This window comes from Lethenteron reissneri, chromosome 53, assembly GCF_015708825.2.
Source record: "Lethenteron reissneri isolate LAM-NWPU_2019-01 chromosome 53, ASM1570882v1, whole genome shotgun sequence".
NCBI lineage: Eukaryota > Metazoa > Chordata > Hyperoartia > Petromyzontiformes > Petromyzontidae > Lethenteron > Lethenteron reissneri.
The window spans coordinates 6,409,662-6,430,046 of record NC_083831.1 but is presented as its reverse complement, the minus strand read 5'-3'; the positions used below and the strand labels follow the sequence as shown (position 1 = coordinate 6,430,046).

General features: G+C 57.2%; 1 protein-coding gene across 2 annotated transcripts in view; it reads left to right on the top strand.

The window, feature by feature from the left end:
• Positions 1-19,815: 19,815 nt before the first annotated feature.
• The window catches only part of LOC133356366 (zinc finger protein neuro-d4-like), an 8,504-nt gene continuing 7,934 nt past the window's right edge, over positions 19,816-20,385 (top strand). For both annotated transcript variants that reach the window (XM_061573846.1, XM_061573845.1), the window contains exon 1: positions 19,816-20,160. In XM_061573846.1, coding sequence (XP_061429830.1) covers positions 20,080-20,160 — 81 coding nt within the window. In that variant the 5' untranslated portion in view covers positions 19,816-20,079. The remainder of the gene's footprint in view (positions 20,161-20,385) is intronic.

The window sequence follows — 20,385 nt, the reverse complement described above, 5'->3', positions numbered from 1 at the left end:
CCCCACACCCCCCCCCACCCCGCGCCATGCACGCCCCCCCACCTCGCACAGCCCGCACCCCGGCTCCGACCCGACCGCGACCCGACCTGACCCTCCCTCGCCAGGCCAACGGTAGTGGGGAACGAGGAGACGTCGCGCGGACGGACACGGGCGCTCCCTTTGGCCGCCGACAATTTGCCGAGGTCCGTCGATATTCGGGCAGTTCGGAGCGCGGCGTTTTTCTTTGGGTTTTGCCTCCCCCAGCGCCACTTTTTGCCGAGGTCCGTCGACGGTTTCGTCAGCGGGGCGAGGGAGCGGGTCCTGTCGTGGTAAGCTCTCCCTAGCGCAGTCCGTGTGCCGGCCTCGCCGCTTGAAGCGTAGCCGGGGCCCAAAGAGGTGGTCCAAGCCCCTCAGCCGCACGCCGACAGTCAGGCCAGAGCGCTCGCGGGGCGAGGATCAGATCGGCTTGAGCTCACACGGAGCCTCGCGGAGCCTCGCGGAGCCTCGCGGAGTCTCTGGGAGCCTCTAGAAGCCTCGCGGGGCCTCTAGGAGTCTCTGGGAGCCTCTGGGAGTCTCTAGGAGCCTCGCGGAGCCTCTAGGAGTCTTAGGAGCCTCTAGGAGTCTCTAGAAGCCACTAGGAGCCTCACCGAGCACGGGGACAGCACGAACCCAGAACGCCCCACCCCACAATGCACGATTCTGAGCCAGAAACGCGGTCGCCCCTGGGCTGGTTCGGGAGCGTCTGGGTGTTCACGGCGGACGTGGAAATGATCTGTTGGGTCTCCGTTTCAGTAGGATCACCGTCCACACGCGTACCGTTTCAGGTTCACACACCACACACACACACAAAACATACATACACACAAGACACCACCACACCACAACCACACCACACACAACACACCACACACACACCACAAACATACATACACACACCACACACCACCACACACACACATACACACACACACACCACACACACACCACACACCACCACACACACACACCACACATCACACACACCACATACACACCACACATACACACCACAACACTACACACCACACACACACCACACACACCAACACACACCACACCACACACACTACACACACCACACCACACACACAAACCACACACACACACTACACACACCCACACACACACACGTGCGCGCATGCAGCACGTACGCACGTGTCGGTGAAGGCCGTTGAAATGAGATTCATGGAAGGGACGGGGCGGGGAGAAGCTGTGCCGCGTCCCTGGAGGGAGCGCCAGAGAGCGGTGGTGGTTGGTGGTGGTAGTGGTGGTGGTAGTTGGGGTGGGTGGCGGGTGGGTAGTGGTGGTGGTGGTCGTGGTGGTAGTGGTGGTGGTGGCGGTGGTGGTGGCGGTGGTGGTGGCGTGGTAGTGGTGGTGGTGGTGGTAGTGGTGGTGGTAGGGTGGTGGTAGTGGTGGTGGTAGTGGTGGTAGTGGTGGTGGTGGTAATGGTGGTGGTAGTGGGGTGGTAGTAGCGGTGGTGGTGGGGGGGGTGGTGGTGACGTAGCGCCCCCGTCTGTCCGTCACGGTGCGGCCGCTGGCGCCGCTGCCCGTAGGTCGAGAGCGGTTCGTCGCTGGCGTCGTCGGCTAATCGTCGTTGGAGCGCGCGCACACACGCAACATGCACACACAACACGCAACACACACGCAACACGCACATGCAACATACACACGCAACACGCCACACAACACGCAACATGCACACACAACACGCAACACACACGCAACACGCACACACAACACGCAACACGCAACACAACACGCAACACGCACACGCAACACGCACACACAACACGCAACACACAACACGCAACACGCAACACGCACACACAACACGCAACACATGCAACACACACAACACGCACACGCAACACAACACGTGCACACACGCAACACACAACACGCAACACGCAACACGCGTGCCCTCCCGCTTCGCTGTGTCAGGAGGAACTCTCCGGTTCCTGGCGGTCACTCCTTGCCGAGCCTGCGGTGATCGTAGAGCGCCAGTCAATCAGGATCACAGTTTGTGTTCACGGAGAGTAACAAACTAATATTTCTCTAATTGGCCCCCAGTTACGATGCAGAGGAAGCTGCGCTAATTAATATTAATCTCCGTCATGTTACGGCCTCCGGTATTTTGGCACTCTGCAACCTCGTAAATATCACTCCGATTAACGTGCAGTTGGTGTAGCAGCGGGGCTCCTAATCACCGTCGTCGTCGTCGTCGTCACAATAATGCCGGGTTTGTTTTTGTTGTAAATCCACGAAATCAAATTTTTTGTTGGGGTTTTCTGTTTTTCTCGAGGGTTCCTGCGTTTCGATGTTTGGCCGGTTTCATTCGCCACCCGACACGTGGCGCGCGGCGGGCAAAACCCGGGAATCTGGAGAAAGCTCACCGTGCGTACGGGAGGGGCGGGGGCGGCAGGAGAGTTCATGGTGATAACACTCAACGGCCTCGCACGAATGGATTCAATTAAGTTGCTGTGACGTCCGCCTCATGGCCGCACCTCGCAGCCCAGAGCCTATAGCACCTGCGGGTTTCCCAGGCAGTTACCCTCCCAAGCGCTCGCCAGGTCCCCCGGTGTTCTCTGCTCAGCTTCTCGGAGATTGGGGGCGGCGCGCTGGATGGAGGCGAATGGACAACGAGCGCACTGCTTGCTGGAAGTGGTTGTCCTACGTGGAGAGAATTATGAGCCCCCGGCATAGGAACGTGGAATTTCCACCGCTAGTTGAGGGCTGTGAGAGTTATTGCCCATTGCTTGCTTCGAACAGGGGTGTGTTGTTTTTAAAAATGTTTTTTGCGCGATCTGTGAGAACCGGCTGATCATCGACACCGCTTCGTTCAGCCGACCCGATCTCCTCGCTGCAGCGTGACCATCATCTGCCGTTGCGCGCAACCCAGTTGCAACCGCATGGTTGCGCGCGGCACGCGGTTGCAACTGGGTTGCTCGCGGCAAAGTTGCGCGCGGACGTCTCCGCCGCGTTGGCGAGCGGTTGCTGCTCGAGCGGTTTCGCAAGCGAGCGACTTGCAGCGACGGTAACATTTCGCTCGCAGTGTGCGGGGAAAAAAATATTGTAATTCGCGAGCAACGAGCAGCCGTTTGCGATCTCCCCCCACCCCAGCCCCTCCCCCAAGAATGGAAACGCCGTTCTCCGTTTCCATCGCTGCGCCGCAAAAAAAAAAACGCTCGCTCCGGATCGCGGAACGAAAGCGGTTCGGTGGCCGACGGCCGTCGATTCGTCCGCGATTTCGACAAAGGGGGCGAGATTTTGCCCGGGGCGACCGACGGCTCGAAGCTCGGGGCCCCGGCGGCCGTCTCGTGGGAGGCTCAGAGCTACAGATCTGAGACGCGTGACCCCGGCGTGTCACCTTTGCGCCGCCTGCCTTGAGCACGTCGGCGTTTTTTTTAATGCTTTTTTTCCCATTTCCTGCTGGAGGGGAGGTGCTAATCTCCACGCTCCTCCACGGCCCCCGTACGTCACGACCGGCGCCTCGGACAGAACGGCAGCGACGGCAGAACCTCGATCCAGCGTCGCGATCACAGCAGATCCACTCGGTGGGGGGGAACTTTCTCCTTGGAGGGTGGAGGAGGGGGGGCAAATGCTACTTTCAAATATCTTTTGGCAGGCAGCCAATACAAAGATCCCCCGTGTAGCCTGAACAGACTGTCGGGGCAAATGCTTTAACACGTGGCACGGCTTTCCGCGACAAATATTATTCATAATAAGATTTTTGGATTAGATCGTGTAAGTATAAACTTGCATTTACTCTCCAACACACCGGTGGGTTGAAGTAGTAACTAATTGGCGTTTGTTTACGTGACAAATCCCTTACTAATTGGCTGCGTCGGGTGGTGGAGAGTTACGACACATTTATACTTACGCGATCTAACCCAGCAACCTTTATTATGAGTAGCAAGTGCTGTTCAGATAATCGTCAGAGCGCGCTAACAGTTACACTACCGCTCCCCACGAGAGCACATCAAAGACAAGACAAAGATCCCCCCGATAGCCTGTAACAGACTTGGGGCAGTGCTGTTTGCGAAGAGCACCCATGTGGGGCGAACAGCACACGAGGGGGTGGGTGGGTGGCCAGCACCACGCCCGGATGCCTTTTGTTTTACGGACCGCACCAGGTACTCATTTGATGCTGGATCGACTAGGGGAAGCCCAGGACCGGTTCTGATAATCGTCACCGGTGTTGGCCGTGAGCAGGAATCGAACCCGATTCGCCGTTTTTGTAGCGCAGTGCCATGAGTTGACTGACTGAGATGAGTGGCCGATGCACCACCTGTGCCCCCTGCTGTGCCAACTTGCTGTATTTTAGCCACCCGGCGCCCCGCTCGTTTGTGAGCGTCGCTCCTCCGCCCTCCGTTGTTGTTGGAGGGCGACTGCCTCCAACTGCCCAGTAGCGTCCTTCACGAGCCTCCACAGAGGCCGATCTTGACACCGCTGGTACCAGTCATCAGCAAGTCCACTCAGCTCCACGTCCTCCTGTACCACATCACTCCATCTCTTCTCTAGCCCGTGCCGCGCCGTTTAGCCCCCTCGATCCGGCCGAAGAGAAGCTGTTTAGGCATGCGGTGGCTGGGCATGCGGACTACGTGACCCAGCCAATGCCGCCTCACCTGCCGGACGAGCTCACCAATGGACTTTGTCCAGATCTTTCAAGGATCTGTGAGCTCCTCACACGATCCAGCCTGCTGGTTAAGCCCAGGATCGATCGTACAGCGCAAGACGTTGATTCGCCGTGGCTTGGGGACATTCTCCAAACACAACGTCCGGCTGAATGTGTTGGTCCTCATTGAGCCACCAACATTGGGCCAATGTGGTGGCCTGGTATACAGGAGGTCGTGGGTTTGATCCTGATCCTGACGCCTGTTGTAAATTTGAGTCTGTGTTTTCTCTATCTCATCATCACCACGGTGCGCTAGGATATGTTAACTACCTCGCCTAGTATACAGGAGGTCGTGGGTTTTGATCCCCGACCCTAATGACGCCTGCTGCTGTATATTTGGAGTTTGCGGTTGTCTCTCTCTCTCATCATCATCACGGTGGCTAGTAGATGTTGACTACCTCGCCTAGATATACAGGAGGTCGTGGGTTTGATCCCGACCTTGATGACGCCTGCTGCTGTAATTTGGAGTTTGCGGGTGTGTCTCTCTCTCCCCGATGGTCGCGTGGATTTTTCTCCGGGTGCTCCGGTTCTTTCCCTCCACGTTAAGAATCAGCATCACGCGTTAAGAGCATTTGGCTGCTCTATTTTCTTGCACGGCAAGCCACTCAGGTGGAGCGATCACTTGTTGTGTCGCCGGAGTCGCTTCTGAGAAAGTAGCTACGTGTAGCCAGCTCAGTTGGGGGCCTTACCCGATGAAATAAACTTCCGTAAATTTTCATCGTTTTTTGTTTATCGGACTCGAATGATTCGCCGACGATCACGACGGCGTCCCGCGCACCAGCTTGAAAAGTCCCGCGAAGGTAACGGGCGGCGGGACGTTTGGAATCGCGTTGCGAAGCGGGAGCCGGTCGCTCCACCTTGAACAGCACCCCCCCCACCCCCCCCACCCCCCCACCCCCCCCACCCCCCCCCCACTCCCCCCACCTTCGGGGAGCCGATGAGCCCACGTGTAGTTATTTTGGTTTTGGTGCTGCGAGAGAAACCCCCACCCCCCCCACCGTGCTCCCCCCCCCCTCACCCCGCTCTGAGCAGTCACCACACAGCCGTGTCCATAGAGTCGCCGTATGGAAGCAATTTAATCGCCGCGTAAACTCCGCTCGGACCCCGACCCCACTGGAGGGGGGCTGGGGGGTAGGTGGGGTAAGGGGGAGGGTAGGGGGGGGGTGTTGCACAGCTCTTTGCGAGCGTTGTCCTCGTGCGTCGTCCAAAATCTGGGAAATGGGGGGGGGGGGGGGGCGGTTTGGGGTGTGTGGGAGAGTAAAAAAAAAGGTTTTAAAAAAGCATCGCACAATACCGGGGATGGGTGAGTGGCAGAGTGAGCGGTGAGCGTCGAGCCGAGCGGTGGCGGCGGTGGACATCGGTGACGACTGGGACATGTGTGAAAGAGAGCTTTGTAGCTCATCGGATTCCTCCCGCGTGAATAAGATTCGGATTCAGCGCCGTGGAGGCAGCAGCAGCAGCAGCAGCGAGGGTTGGTGGGTGACCGCATGGATGAGTAAATGTGGCGAAACTCTCTTCCCGTGAGTGCCGAGGGATGAGCCGTACCCTGGGCTCGCCAGGATAAAGGCGCACAGCAGGGGCGTGGACTGACGTAATCAACTGTCACTCCCGTACGGGGATCGAGCGTTGTCCCCTCGCACGCGTGGCTTTTCTTCCGGGCGCTCCGGCTTCCTCCCACGCGTGTGCTCAACACGACTCGTCACTTATGGCTGAAAACATCTCGAACCCTTCCCCGTCCCTTGACTGTTTGCAAGTTGCAGGGTCGTGCACGGGGGTTCGATTTATTCAGGGAGAGACGCAGCAGCGCCGTTGTTTATTTAGAGACGTTGTTACTCACCGCAGAGAACCGCAGCGACACCGCCGCCGCCACTCCACGACAGCCGGCGCCAAAAGCGTGCCACGCGCCCTCCCGCGTGGCCTTGCGGGGAGCCTCGGTACCAACAAAGTGACTCTATTAAGTCTTCCTTCCGGTTTCGTTTCGGATGATGTACACGACGCGCACAACGTACGTCATCGGAATGGAATCGGAAGAAAAACTGGTGACGCACACGCGTTCCGATCGCGCTCGTACACACGCACGCGCGTACGTCGTCGGAATCGGAAGAAGAACTGGTGACGCGCACGCGTTCCGATCGCGCTCGTACACACGCACGCGCGTACGTCGTCGGAATCGGAAGAAGAACTGGTGACGCGCACGCGTTACGATCGCGCTCGTACACACGCACGCGCGTACGTCGTCGGAATCGGAAGAAGAACTGGTGACGCGCACGCGTTACGATCGCGCTCGTACACACGCACGCGCGTACGTCGTCGGAATCGGAAGAAGAACTGGTGACGCGCACGCGTTACGATCGCGCTCGTACGCACGCGCGTACGTCGTCGTCGGAGCGGGAAAGGGTTAAGATTTAGGGGAGTGCAGCGCGACTGCCGGAGCCGTCTCGCCGGCCTGGCAGCCGTCCAATCGCGCGCCTCGACGGAGCGGCTCGTGATCGTGGCGGGAATTCTTATGACGGTCGCCGACTGCCCTCCGTGAAACGCGTGACCTGTGACTCTGAACGTGGAAGGGTAGAAAAAACAACGCAGGACCCGGGTCGGGGTGGGGGCGGGGGAGGCGGGGCGCGCCAACCCCCCCCCCCCCCTCTTCAAGCAAACAGACGGACAAAAAAATGTAAGCGATTATGATTTGAACGACAATTATTATTATATAATCTTTCAATATTCCGGTAATAAACTTAGTGGAATATCAAACTCCCTGCTGACTGACTCCCGGGGGGGATCAGCTGGCGAGGGCTGGGGGGGGGGGTGCCGTGGGGAGCGGAGGGGGCTGGGCTGAGACTCGCTCCTCCTCGTTCGGCGCGTGCCAGTTGTGTTCACGGTTCCGGTGGGGGGGGGGGGTGATTAGTGGGGGGGGTGAATAGTGGGGGGCGGGTGAATAGTGGGGGGCGGGGGGCCCGCAGAGAGGGCGCCCACAGTGGTGAGATGTTGACTACCTCGCCTGGTACGCAGGAGGTCGTGGGTTCGATCCCGACCCTGACGACGCCTGCTGCTGTATATTTGGAGTTTGCGTGTCTCTCATCATCATCATAATGGCTAGGAGATGTTAACTACCTCGCCTGGTATGCAGGAGGTCGTGGGGTTGATCCCGACCCTGACGATGCTTGCTGCTGTATATTTGGAGTTTGCGTCTCTCTTGCTCTCCCTGTGGTCGTGTGGATTTTTCTCCGGGTCCTCCGGTTTTTTCCCCCTCCGCATTTAGAATCAACGTCACGCGTTTAAGGGTTACCTAGGCTGCTGTCAATTTCCGCACGACAACGATGATGATGATGAGCCACTTTCGTTGAGCCATCATTTTTTGATGGCCAGGTCGCCTCTCAAAAGACGAGCTGCACAGCTGAGTGGGGGCCTTACCTGATTAAAGAAAAAATTGTTTAATAGTAGAGGTCAAGGGGGTGCATCGGGGGTGGCTGCCACCCCCGATGCCACCTCCGCATCTCCGTGGGAGTCGACGGCGAATCCGCTTTTCCGTTGGTTTTTTGTTGCAAAGAGAACGAAAGATTTCGATTTAAAGCTTTTGTGACTGCAGGGATTCATCTTCTTGGTTCTTTCGGTAAAGTCACGTGGAATGGAAATAATAAAATAATAAAAATAAAACATTATAAATAATTCTCACGACGTTTTGGCCACAACACAAGCAGCCGTCCTCAGGTGAAGAACAGGTCTGTCGAGAAGACAGAGTCCTGAATGACACACCTCAGGCTTGGAGCGTCTATTTAAGCTGGGATGGAGGGGGGAAGAGCGCCTTGACAAAACAATTAGCATATCAAGAGGAATTATTTTATTATTTCATTATTTTCATTTTATTATTTCCATTCTACGTGACTTTACCGAAAGAACCAAGAAGAAGAACGAAAGAATTGAACACGTGGCAGGCTTTCGCTGCCAATATTATTCATAATGAAGGTTTTCGGGTTAGATCGCGTGAGCATAAATGCGTCGTGACCCTCCACCACTCCGACGCAGCCAGTAAGGTTTGCCACGCGAACAGTGCGTCAATCGGTTGCGACGTTTGCGAGCGAGCCGGCCGGGGGGGGGGGCCTTCCTCAGACCCCCGGTCGGCGTGGGTCGCAAACGGGTTTTGATTCCTTACCCGTACCAGTACCCGGCCGCACCAGGGTCACAAATGGGTCCCCATACCCGGCCGGGTACGGTTACCCGTTCCCTACCCCTACCCGTACCCTACCCGAAATGAGTGACAAAACGGTTACTCACCAGTGACTCACGGCCTACCCGTACCCATACCCGCCGGGTACCGGGTACCTGTTCCCTACCCGTACCCTACCCGAAATGAGTGACAAACGGTTACTCACCAGTGACTCACGGCCTAACCGTACTCGTACCCGGCCACACCAGGGTCGCAAACGGGTACCCGTACCTGGCCGGGTACGGGTAGCCGGGTATCGGGTACCCGGTTGCGACCTCTGGCTTGGGCCCCCTCCGTCAAAGACAACCGCAACAATCGCGCCCCTCCTCTCGAGATGGGGGGGGGGCCTTCCGTCACGCCGTGCCGGGGGGGGGGGGGGGGGGGGGTCTGACCGCGCGACGTTGCGGCCCGCGTCGGTGCAGGTGGTGTGGACGTTGCCCGGCCCTCTTCTGCTGTTCGAAACACGCCTTGAGATCGTCGAGATCGTGTTTGGTGCAGTGGCGGCTCCTGCAAAATCTCTCAGGGGGGGCAAATGTCTGGATGATTGATAAGGATAAGGTCCACCCATGCAATGAATAAATTAACAGCTTAAGCATGTAAAGGCAACTTCACTTCTTTAATATTAATGAAAAATAAAGTGACTCTTACAATACATCTTGTTTGTTTATATACTCACTATTAAAACAAACCACTCAAGTTTATTTTATTAAAGATTCCACTAGGTAGCGATAAATTATATTGTTGGATGAAACGTGCTTACGTATGATGACGTAAGCACGTTAGGGCTTGCCCTCCCGGAAGCCATAGAGAATGCATTGGAGCGCCCCCGTTCGAAAAAAAACCATCTTTGAATGTAAGTCTATGGGGCCACTCGGGGCGATTCTCAGCCGGAGTGAAATCGCCCCAAAGAGGCGGTACTCCACAGAACGTGACATGACGCTGATTGGACTATATCCAGAGGCTGACAGTGACGGCTCGCGGACTCTGTGGTTCAATGACATTGGTGGTGCGTCGCCCAATCGCCCTAATGAAGAAACCGCCCCTGGTTTGGTGATATAATTGCCCAAATGATGGGCCACTTTGTTGAGCTTGATCGTTTGTGATGGTCATTTCGCTTCTGAAAAATAAGTGAATACCTCGGTGGGCTTTGCCTGGCAGGATGGTGATGGTTCAGTGTTGTATTTGTTTGTGTTTGGGTGATTTGTTTACCTTTCTTGTACTGCTGTCGTGATTTGTGTGACTGTTTGTTGTCGTAACTTTCTTACCCCGTGTCCCTACCTGGACATCTGTGAACAAAAAGAGCTTCATAGCTCATCGGATTCCTCCGATTCTGAATGTAAACCTCGGGCCGCGGGGTTATATTAGCGCGGCGCGTTAACCGCCGTGCCACCGCCATACCCGTGCCAACAATAACAACATTGTTGCCGTACCCGTGACAGTGTTGCTGTTAGTTTAACACGCAGGAGGCTTTCACGACCGATACCACCTGTAATACAGTTGTTGTTTTTGGGTTAGATCGCGTAAATATATAACCACCCGACACGGCTAATAAGTAAGGTTGGTCTCGTTAACAGAAAGTGCCAATTCGTTACTCGTACAGCACGCCGGTGTGTTGAATTGCCTTTGTACTCGTAACGGATTGGCACAGTCTGTTTACGTGACAAAACTTACTAATTAGCCGTGTCGGGTGGTGGCGGTGTTTAATAACACATTTATACATTTACGCGATCTGACCCAACAAAAACCTGTATTATGGTTGTTGTTGTTTGTTCTTCCTTAAATACTTCGGGTGGCATCGGTGGTGGGGGGGGGTAGGAACAGGGCCGCAGGATCCACGCCCCGTGTGCGGTTTTTCTACCCCTCGTTCAGATGTAATGTACGTCTTAGTTAGCTTGATTTAGGGGGATAACCGCGCCTCGCTCGGAAGGCAGGTGACGTTTTAATTTAGACAAAGGCAATTCAATTCAGCTTTCTGTCATTTTGAAAAAGAGGGGAAAAGCAATTTAATCAAGCGATGCAGACGGGGGTGGCGGGCGGGGGGCGGGGGGCGGGGGGGGGGTGCGGGGGGAGGGGCCGGCACCCACGTCTTCAGCCCGATATAGTTTGAAGAATATAGTTTGAAAGGTAAATAAATTAGAATTCGATTTAAAAAATCCCAATTATCTCAGCCGTTCAAGCAAACGAATGGAAGCAGCGCCGGTGCCGCCGCCGCCGCTGCCGATGCTGCCGCCCATGAGCCTAGCAGCCCGCGGTGGCGATGCCGGCAACGGCCACCCCCACGGCCACCCACACGGCCACCCACACGGCCACCCCCACGGCCACCCACACGGCCACCCCCACGGCCACCCACACGGCCACCCACACGGCCACCCACACGGCCACCCACAAGTCCACCCACACGGCCACCCACACGGCCACCCCCACGGCCACCCACACGGCCACCCCCACGGCCACCCACACGGCCACCCACACGGCCACCCACACGGCCACCCACACGGCCACCCACACGGCCACCCACACGGCCACCCCCACGGCCACCCACACGGCCACCCCCATGGCCACCCGCACGGCCACCCCCACGGCCACCCGCACGGCCACCCGCACGGCCACCCACACGGCCACCCCCACGGCCACCCACATGGCCACCCCCACGGCCACCCACACGGCCACCCCCACGGCCACGGCCACGGTCACGGCCACGGTCACGGCCACGGTCACGGCCACGCGCACCATTGATGAATGCCAACAAAAGTTTTTCTTTTTTTAAAGCCTCTTTGCATTTTAACCCTCGGATCACTGAATGCCACGCTAGCTAGGAGATGTTAACTTCCTCGCCTGGTATACAGGAGGTCGTGGATTCGATCCCGACCCTGACGCCTGCTGCTGTATATTTCGTATATGTGGGTCTCTCTGTATCTGTGGGTCTCTATGTATCTCCATGTGTCTCTATGCGTCTATAGGGGAATCTATGTATCTCTATGGGTCTTTGTGCCTCGTTGGGTCTCTATGTATCTCTATGTGTCTCGATGCGGAGTGAATCCATCTGTGTGGAGCTTGAAGTGTTATCCCCGGCTGGGCCCAAACTCTCACACGCCGGGGAATTAGCCAATCAAACGTTCGGATGCGGCAACAGTGAGCATTATTTGGAACTGCCTTTTGTGTTTAGTTTGTTGTCCTTCCACTCCCCCCCCCCCGCACCTCCGATTAGCCACGGCTGGCTACGTACGGTGCGAAAGAAGTTCAATGTGCATGCTTCAGGAAGCCACCGGAGCGATGCACTTCTAAATCGTCGTCTACATTGAAAACTCGGTGCAGCTTTGCTGGATAAATATCGACTATTACAGTGATTACCGTCGTCGTTGTTATTACTGCTATCATCGTCGTCATGAATTTGCGAGTGGCCAAATCGTCGTAAAATCACAGAAAAGTCTCCCATTTCACCCCCCCCCCCCCCCCCCACTGCCAAAAAAACCAAACGCGGCTTTAGAAAGTTTATTGACACGAAGCCACGGACGGATCCCACGAAGCGATTCCCGGCTCGAGCCGAACGTGGCGGCGGCGGCGGCGGCGGCGTCGTCGGCCGCCTCTCGCTTTGCAGCCCTGAGACGGGTGGCTGGAAATTCCACATTGCTATGGCCGGGCCGGCGAGTCAATCCACGGCACAACCACCGCCCGCTTCGCTTTGGGAAGTGAGCGGGCCGCCGTTTAACGTGAGCACCAGGTACTCGATTGAGGCTGAGTCCCACCTCGACGGACCGGTCGGCTGTCGGCGGGGAGTCGAACTGGGGTTGCGCTAACCGGTCCGCCACCGCTCCCCCCACACACGCGCACGCACTCACGCGGGAGCCGGGAAGACGTTTACATAAACGTTTCCCATTTTTAGTGCAGATTCAACAAACTACACCCAGACACCTTCAGGAATCTCATATTTGCATTTAAAATGACAACATGATAATATCATGTTCATAGCATAATAAAAGGTGAGATAATGCTGCCGCTACTACTGCTGCTACTGCTGCTACTGCTGTTACATTTCTGCTATTGCTACTTCTGCTGCTACTACTGCTGATGCTGCTACTGCTGCAGCTACTGCTACTGCTACTGTTACAACTACTGCTGCTGCTTCTGCTGCTACTACTACTGCTGCTGCTACTGATTCTACTGCTGTTACTTCTGCTGCTGCCCCTACTGATGCTGCTACTACTGCTGCTGCTATTGCTGCTGCTACTACTGCTCTTACTACTACTGCTGCTGCTACTACTATTGTTGCTCCCGCTGCTGCTATTACCACTGCTACTACTGCTGCTACTGCTGCCACTATGACTGCAAATACCCCTGCTGCTGCTGCTGCTGTTTAACGAGAGCTCTCTGTCGTCTGAGCTGGAATAGCATTGGTGGAGCTTCTCACTTAAAATGCCGAGCCGTGAGTGCGTGAGGGTTTAACAGGGGGGGCAGTGGAGGGGGAGGGGCAGGGTGGGGCGGAGGGAAGGGGGGAGCAAGAGAGTGATGTTGAGAGAGAGTGATGTTGATACTCTGCTTCATACCTCATTACCATGGTGATGAGGATGATGAGCATATGTTGATACCCTGCTTCCTACCTCATTACCATGGTGATGATGATGATGAGCATATGTTGATACTCTGCTTCATACCTCATTACCATGGCGATGATGATGGGCGGTGTTGATACCCTGCTTCATACCTCATTACCATGGTGATGATGATGATGGGCGGTGTTGATACCCTGCTTCATACGTCATTACCATGGTGATGATGATGATGGGCGGTGTTGATACCCTGCTTCATACCTCATTACCATGGTGATGATGATGATGGGCGGTGTTGATACCCTGCTTCATACGTCATTACCATGGTGATGATGATGATGGGCGGTGTTGATACCCTGCTTCATACCTCATTACCAAGGTGATGAGGATGATCATCATGACGACGACGGCGACGACGGACGATGAGCAGGGAATGTCCACCCCACTCGTCCGAGCGAACATCGACCCAGAAGGTTCATTATGCAGGAAAGTGTCAACGTGTTTCTTTCGACTCAATTTCACGAGGGTCCTGCATACTTCGGGATATTTTGACTTTTCATTGAGGGGGGGTGGTGGGGAGGGGCTGTTTTGTGTCACCGGGGAGACCTCAAAGAGGCCAGCCACAGAGTCTCATTCGCAACAGGTGAGCCAGCGCGTGAGTCTCCCGGCAGGGGATGCTTATCACCGTGTGGTCACGTGGGTGCCTGCAGGCAGGTCACGTGGTCACACGGTAGCCTGTAGGCAGGCCACGTGGTCACGTGGGAGCCTGCAGGCAGGTCACGTGGTCACACGGTTGCCTGTAGGCAGGTCACCGGGTCACACGGCTGCCTGTAGAGCCACTGTTAACCACCCTGGCAGGAATGTGCGTGCACTGCGGTTGTTATGGAAAGCGGCTGAAACTCGCGACGCCGCGCGCAGGTAACACGAGGCGGGTCGGCATCGGGGAACGATTACTACGGATTTCCAGCCAAGTCTGTGACGGTGGGGGTGAGGGGGTGGGGGGTGGGGTGAGTGGGTGAGGGGGAGGTGAGGGGGTGGGGGGGTGAGGACCTTCTTGTTTGAGAGGGGGGCGGCTGACAGGGGCTGGGAACCAAAATATGAATTATCTGCTGGCGCTGGACGCGGCTCGACGTTTGCTCCGATGGCGAAACTCCCGGGGGGCGGTCCCCCACCGCCGATCGCGACGACGACGTTTGCCGGCGCGGCATCGAACGGAGCGGCCGGTTCCACCTCGACGGCCGCTACGCCGCTGGGGGGCAATTTTGAGGGCGATTTTCGTCGCCGGCAAAAAATGTTGTGTTGTTGTTGTTGTGTACGTATCACCAGCAGCGGTCGCCGCACCGTGTTTAACACCCCCGCCACCCACCCCGTGAAGCGATTCCGGTCGCCCAAACGAGGGCCCCCCCCCCCCCCTTCTCCCCCCCCCCAGGCAACCGGGGGACGGCGACATCCAATCACATAGCAGGCAGAGGTCACACAACCCCGACCCCCCCATATCCCCCCCCCCCCCTGTCCCTCCCCCCGAGACGCGCTCCTCTTGTCTTCGTTTGACCCCCCCGGACAGAACCCCCCCCCCCGTTCGTCTTCGTCGTTTCTCTCTCTGCCCCCCCCCTCCCCCCACAACTGCCGCCCCCCCCCCCCCCCCCTTCGCCACCGCCAACCGCTCGGGACGAGTCTCGCGGCGGCGGCGACGATCGCGGCCCTTCAAATTGCCATCCGGCGTGTCACGTGGGGGGCGGTCGGTGGGGGGGGGGGTCAGGTTCGGGGACGGGGGGGGGGGGGGGGGGGCGGCGTGCCGGGGGGCCCCCGCCACATCCCGGCGGTAACGCGGCGATCCCGGGCGTGTGTGGTGTGCCGACTGGGCCCAGCTGGTGGCACGGGGGCGGACGCGCCACGCGGAAGCCAGCGGAGCCGGGGGGGTGGTCGGGCCCGTAGGTGGTGGGCCGGGGGGCCGCGCGGCGGGGCCGCCGCCGCCGCCGCCGCCCGGGGGGGCACGTCCACCCGGGGCCGCCGGGCCTCAGGCGGGGGCCGGGCCAGAGGGGGAGCCGGAGGGGGTCGCGGCGCGGCGCTCGGCGAGGCGTTTGGCCACTTCGACGGCAACGGCTCGACGATCCTCGGCTTCGATGAAGATTTCTTCTTTTTGAACGACATCCGAATGAATTACAATTTCTGACGTGAATCTCGCGGAGGCGGAGAGCGGGCTGCTGCTGCGGTTGGGCCCTGATGGAATCCAGTCACCCCCCCCCCACCCCCACCCCCCGTCCCCCCCCCCACGTCTCTTGTGTGTTCCGGATAGAATCTGTCCGGAGACCGTGCCCTCGTTTTAAATGTTTGTACACGAACGAAAGTTGTCAGAAAGTTGCGAGTTGACGAGGAATAACAATTGTTTATTTTTCTTCTTTTGGGCTGACAACGCACATGACGTACAAGCCATAAATGCTGCCCCCCCCCCCCTCCTACTGTGCATTGCTCCCCAGTGGCGTTCTTTGCTTCTCGCTCGGCAAGTGCCGATTTAACGTCTCCAATCCCGTTCCGTCGTTCAGTCCCCGCGGCTGCCGGTGCCGTGAGAATCACCGATCGGCGTGCTAAACAATCGACACGACCGACAGCATCACTAACAATCTAAAACGCAGCGCTGCCATCCCGAAAGTTCCCCCCCCACCACCACCACCACCGCCTCCCGCCCCCCTCCCCCTAATTCCTCTCTTGCGATGGTGGTGGTGGCGGTGTCGGGATGATTCGTGTAGTAGTAGTAGCAGCAGCCATGATGATGATGTGACGGCCACTTGTGCGGCAAACTCTCGCCGCATCTCTCAAGTCGACTCACATCCTCCCCCCGAGCGCCGCGGGGGTCACGTGGACAGCGCTCGCTGACCCGGCGCCGAATTTTAAAGACCAAAATCTCTGAAGGACGACTAAGTCGCCGTCCGTCCGTCCGTCCCTGTCTTTGCCTTCGTTAGGTGCAGCCTCGTCCGACGGTGCCGGTTTAAGTTTTTTTTTTGCGCGCGTTTTTCTCTCTCGCTCTCTCGGTTGTTACGCCTGCACCCGCTCGCTGTCTGAATGTCACAGCTCCCATGTTCGCGGTGAATTTAAAAATATATTTTTTTCCCTCTTCTCGCGGTGTGTCTCGGCCGGTTGAGGGTTTTTGTTATTATTATTTTCGTTTATTTTTCATTCTCTATCTCCTCTCCTCTCTCTCTCCTCTCTCTCTCTATTATAATTTATGCAGAAAAATAAAAGAGATGGTTGTTGAATGGACACAAGCCTTGCGTGTTGGTATTTTTGGTTTTCGTTTTGGTTTGCCTTTTTGGTTCCACCTTGAATGGAGAATGCATGTGTGTGTACCCATGTGTGTGTACTCATGTTTGTACCGTGTGTGTACCCGTGTGAGTATCCATGTGTGTGTCCCGTGTGTGTGCCCGTGTGTATACCAGGGACGTGCGGTCAGGGGAGGCAGGGAATGCAGAGCCTCACCTGTCATACTCCAATGAAAACAGCTGTTACAAAAAGTAAAAAAAAAGAATAATCAAATAAAATAAATATTAAGATATTTCCACTGACCTTTGTTATAAATGTCATTTCTGTACGATTCCAATCATTTTTATAGTCAAAATCGCCAAATTTGTGGAGCTTCGCTGCAAATACAAGGAGAGACGAGAGGTGAGGCAGCGACGAGCTCAGCCTCCCCTCTGATTGCGCAACCCCTAAGTAACTGGATGGAGCGCGGGCAATAAGCGCGTGCCTGTTACTATCTCAGTATGTCACCAGTGTAATGTTTGTAAACCCCTTCATTTCATGTCCTCGCCTTCCATACTCCAGGTAACTTATTTCACGTGCGTGTATCAAGATATTTAGGCTCGCTGGTCTCGTCATGAAACTGCAATGAAAAAGCACCAGGGGAGGCAGCTATCACATCTGCCTCACTGAGGGGGACGTGTCTAACACGCCCCCCTCAGTGAAGCCACGCCCCCTCAGTGTGTGAATCTGGCTCTGACACGAGCCAGTGCCTCCCCGCACGTCACTAGTGTGTACTCGTGTATGTACCCATGTGTGTACTCTTGTGTATCTGTGTGTGTACCCGCGTGTGTATCCGTGTGTGTATGGGTTTGTGTACCCATGTGTGTGTACCAGTATGTGTACCCGCGTGTGTCCCATGTGTGTACGCGTGTGCGTGCCCGCGTGTGTACGGGTTTGTGTACCCATGTGTGAGTACCCGTGTGCGAGTACCTGTGTGTGTCTCATGCCCAAACATTGCGTCCGCAGTTCCTGCAGCGTCTCCCCCAACCGCTCGGCCCCATTCGCAACCCCCCACTCCACTCCAATCACGGCCGTCTGAACAATCACCCTCCCACCCCCTTCCTTCCCTCCCAACCTCCCACCCCCCTCCCTCCCTCCCTCCCCCACTGCCATACAGTGATTCACACAGGGTACCGCGGTGGCTGGGAGATGTTAACTACTTCGCCGGGTACACAGGAAGCCGTGGGTTCGATCCCGACCTTGACGATGCCTGCTGCTGTATATTTGGAGTTTGGGTGTCTCTATCTCATCATCATCACGGTAGCTAGGAGATGTTAACTACCTCGCCTGGTATTCAGGAGGCCGTGAGTTCGATCCCAACCCATGGATTCGTCTCCGGGTTTTGTACCTCCACATTTAGAATCGACATCGCTGCTGCTATAAATGTCCACGTGATGATGATGATGATATGAACGTGCATTTCGAGAGCATTTGGCTACTACTATAAATGTCCACGTGACAAGCCACCGCTTCGTTGAGCCATCGTTTGTGACGGCCAGGCTCAACTTCTGACAGATAGCTACGTAGCTCAGCGGGGCCTTTCCTGGCGAAATAAAATAAAAATCGATGATAGTTTTATCCGCTGGGAAGTGTCGTTGACCGTACGTATCCACTCTCGCGTGTTGGTGAAGTTGGAACGTTTTTTTCAGAATCTTGATTTTTCTTCACCCGGCATGAATCCGATGAGCTGCGAAGCTCTGGTTTCACCAAGTCAGATGTCCACGTCAGATGTCCACGTCAGCAATTCACGAGCCCAGAGACTCATTCGGATGGCACTCGCCGCTGATGGCAGAAGTGGCTTATCGTCACGTGGCTATTCACCCCAGAGGTCGCAACCGGGTACCCGATACCCGTACCCTACCCGATACCCGGCTACCCGTACCCGGCCGGGTACGGGTACCCGTTTGCGACCCTGGTGCGGCCGGGTACGGGTAAGCCATGAGTCACTGGTGAGTAACTGTTTGTCACTCATTTCCCAACGTCTTGTCTCTTCTCACAATTCAAGTTCCTAGAATCAACCCACCCGCGCCTGCAACATGGCTTCATCCCAGAGGTCGCAAGCGGGTACCGATACCCGTACCCGGCCGGGTACGGGTACCCGTTTGCGACCCTGGTGCGGCCGGGCACGGGTACGGGTAAGGAATCAAAACCCGTTTGCGACCTCTGATTCACCCCAGCCAAACACTCTAAGCGAGTGACGCCGATTCTAAATGAGGGGGGAAAAACCGGAGGGCCCCAGAGATAAATCCACGTGATCGGCATCGCGCTCGCTGAAGGTGAATGCCTTCAGGGAAGTCGTGGACTCTGTTTACGCAACTGCGCACAATTCTGAGTCACTTAAAACTGCTTTGCCGTTACTTATTGCCAATTGTGAACTCAGACTATTGTCCTATCATCTCATAGAGTCCCTGGCATGTAATAATATGCTACACAGTGGCAGTAGGGGTCGCAAAATACCGATTTATTACTAATAAACCCCAATGATCCGATCGAAATTAGGGATTTCGATCGGATCATTGGGGGGGGGGCACGTGCCACCCCCCCCCCCCCACTGGCTCCGCCAGTGACTAAAACGCGGCGTTTGGAGGCCGCAAATCGCACCGCGCACGACGGACGAGAAGCCTCTTCCAGCCGGGGGGCCCCGAGGTGTCAAGGGGGGGCCGGTGCCGCTCGCGTACTTTGCGCTGTTCGGCATGACGGCCGGCGCCCGGAGAGATCCGAGCCGATCGATCATCCATCAAGAACCGGCGGCGGTGGCGGCGGCGGCGGCGGCGGCAGCAGCAACCGACCGGCAAAAAACCCGGCGCGTCACCCAAGTGAGCCGCTCAGAATTCCCAGTTGGCGAAGGATTTCTCCCGGTGAACGCGGGAGCGAAACGTCGGACCTCATGCCGAACGACGCCGCTGGCGATCGTTGTAAACATTAAAAAGGCGTCCCACCGACGTCGGTGGTGGAGTGGTGGTGGTGGTGATGGAGCGGTGGTGGTGGTGGTGATGGTGGTGGAGCGGTGGTGATGGTGGTGGAGCGGTGGTGGTGGTGGTGGAGCGGTGGTGGTGGTGCATCTTGGGAGCGAGCAGGAGGAGGAGGAGACCGGAGTCGGAGGAGCGGGGCGCGGTGGAGAAGCCCGTGGCTTGGCCCCGCGCGCGCGTGCCGCGCGGGGTGCCACGGTGGGTGCTGCGTGCCGTGCTGGGTGTGCGTGTGGGTGCGTGAGTCTTGGCTGCGCGTGTGTGTGTGCGTGTGTGCGCTGCCTGCTCGTGCGCGCGTGTGCGTGCGTGCGCGTGTGTGTGTGCGCGTGTCCCCACCACGCAGGCCACCCCACGTGCCTGCAGTTCACGGAGAACATGCGTGCGGCGGTGCGTGTCTATCGCTGGCAGTGCATCGAGTGCAAGAGCTGCAGCCTCTGCGGGACATCCGAGAACGACGTGAGGACCCCCCCCCCCCCCCACCGCTCCTCGTCCCCCACCACTCCCCCCCCACCGCTCCTCCCACCGCTCCGCCCTCCCACCGCTCCTCCCCCCCCACCGCTCCCCCCCCCACCGCTCCCCCCCCCCACCGCTCCCCCCCCCACTGCTCCCCCCCCCAACCGCTCCGCCCCCCCACTGCTTTTGTTCGACCGGATAGAGGTCGACTCAGCCTCAAATGAGTGC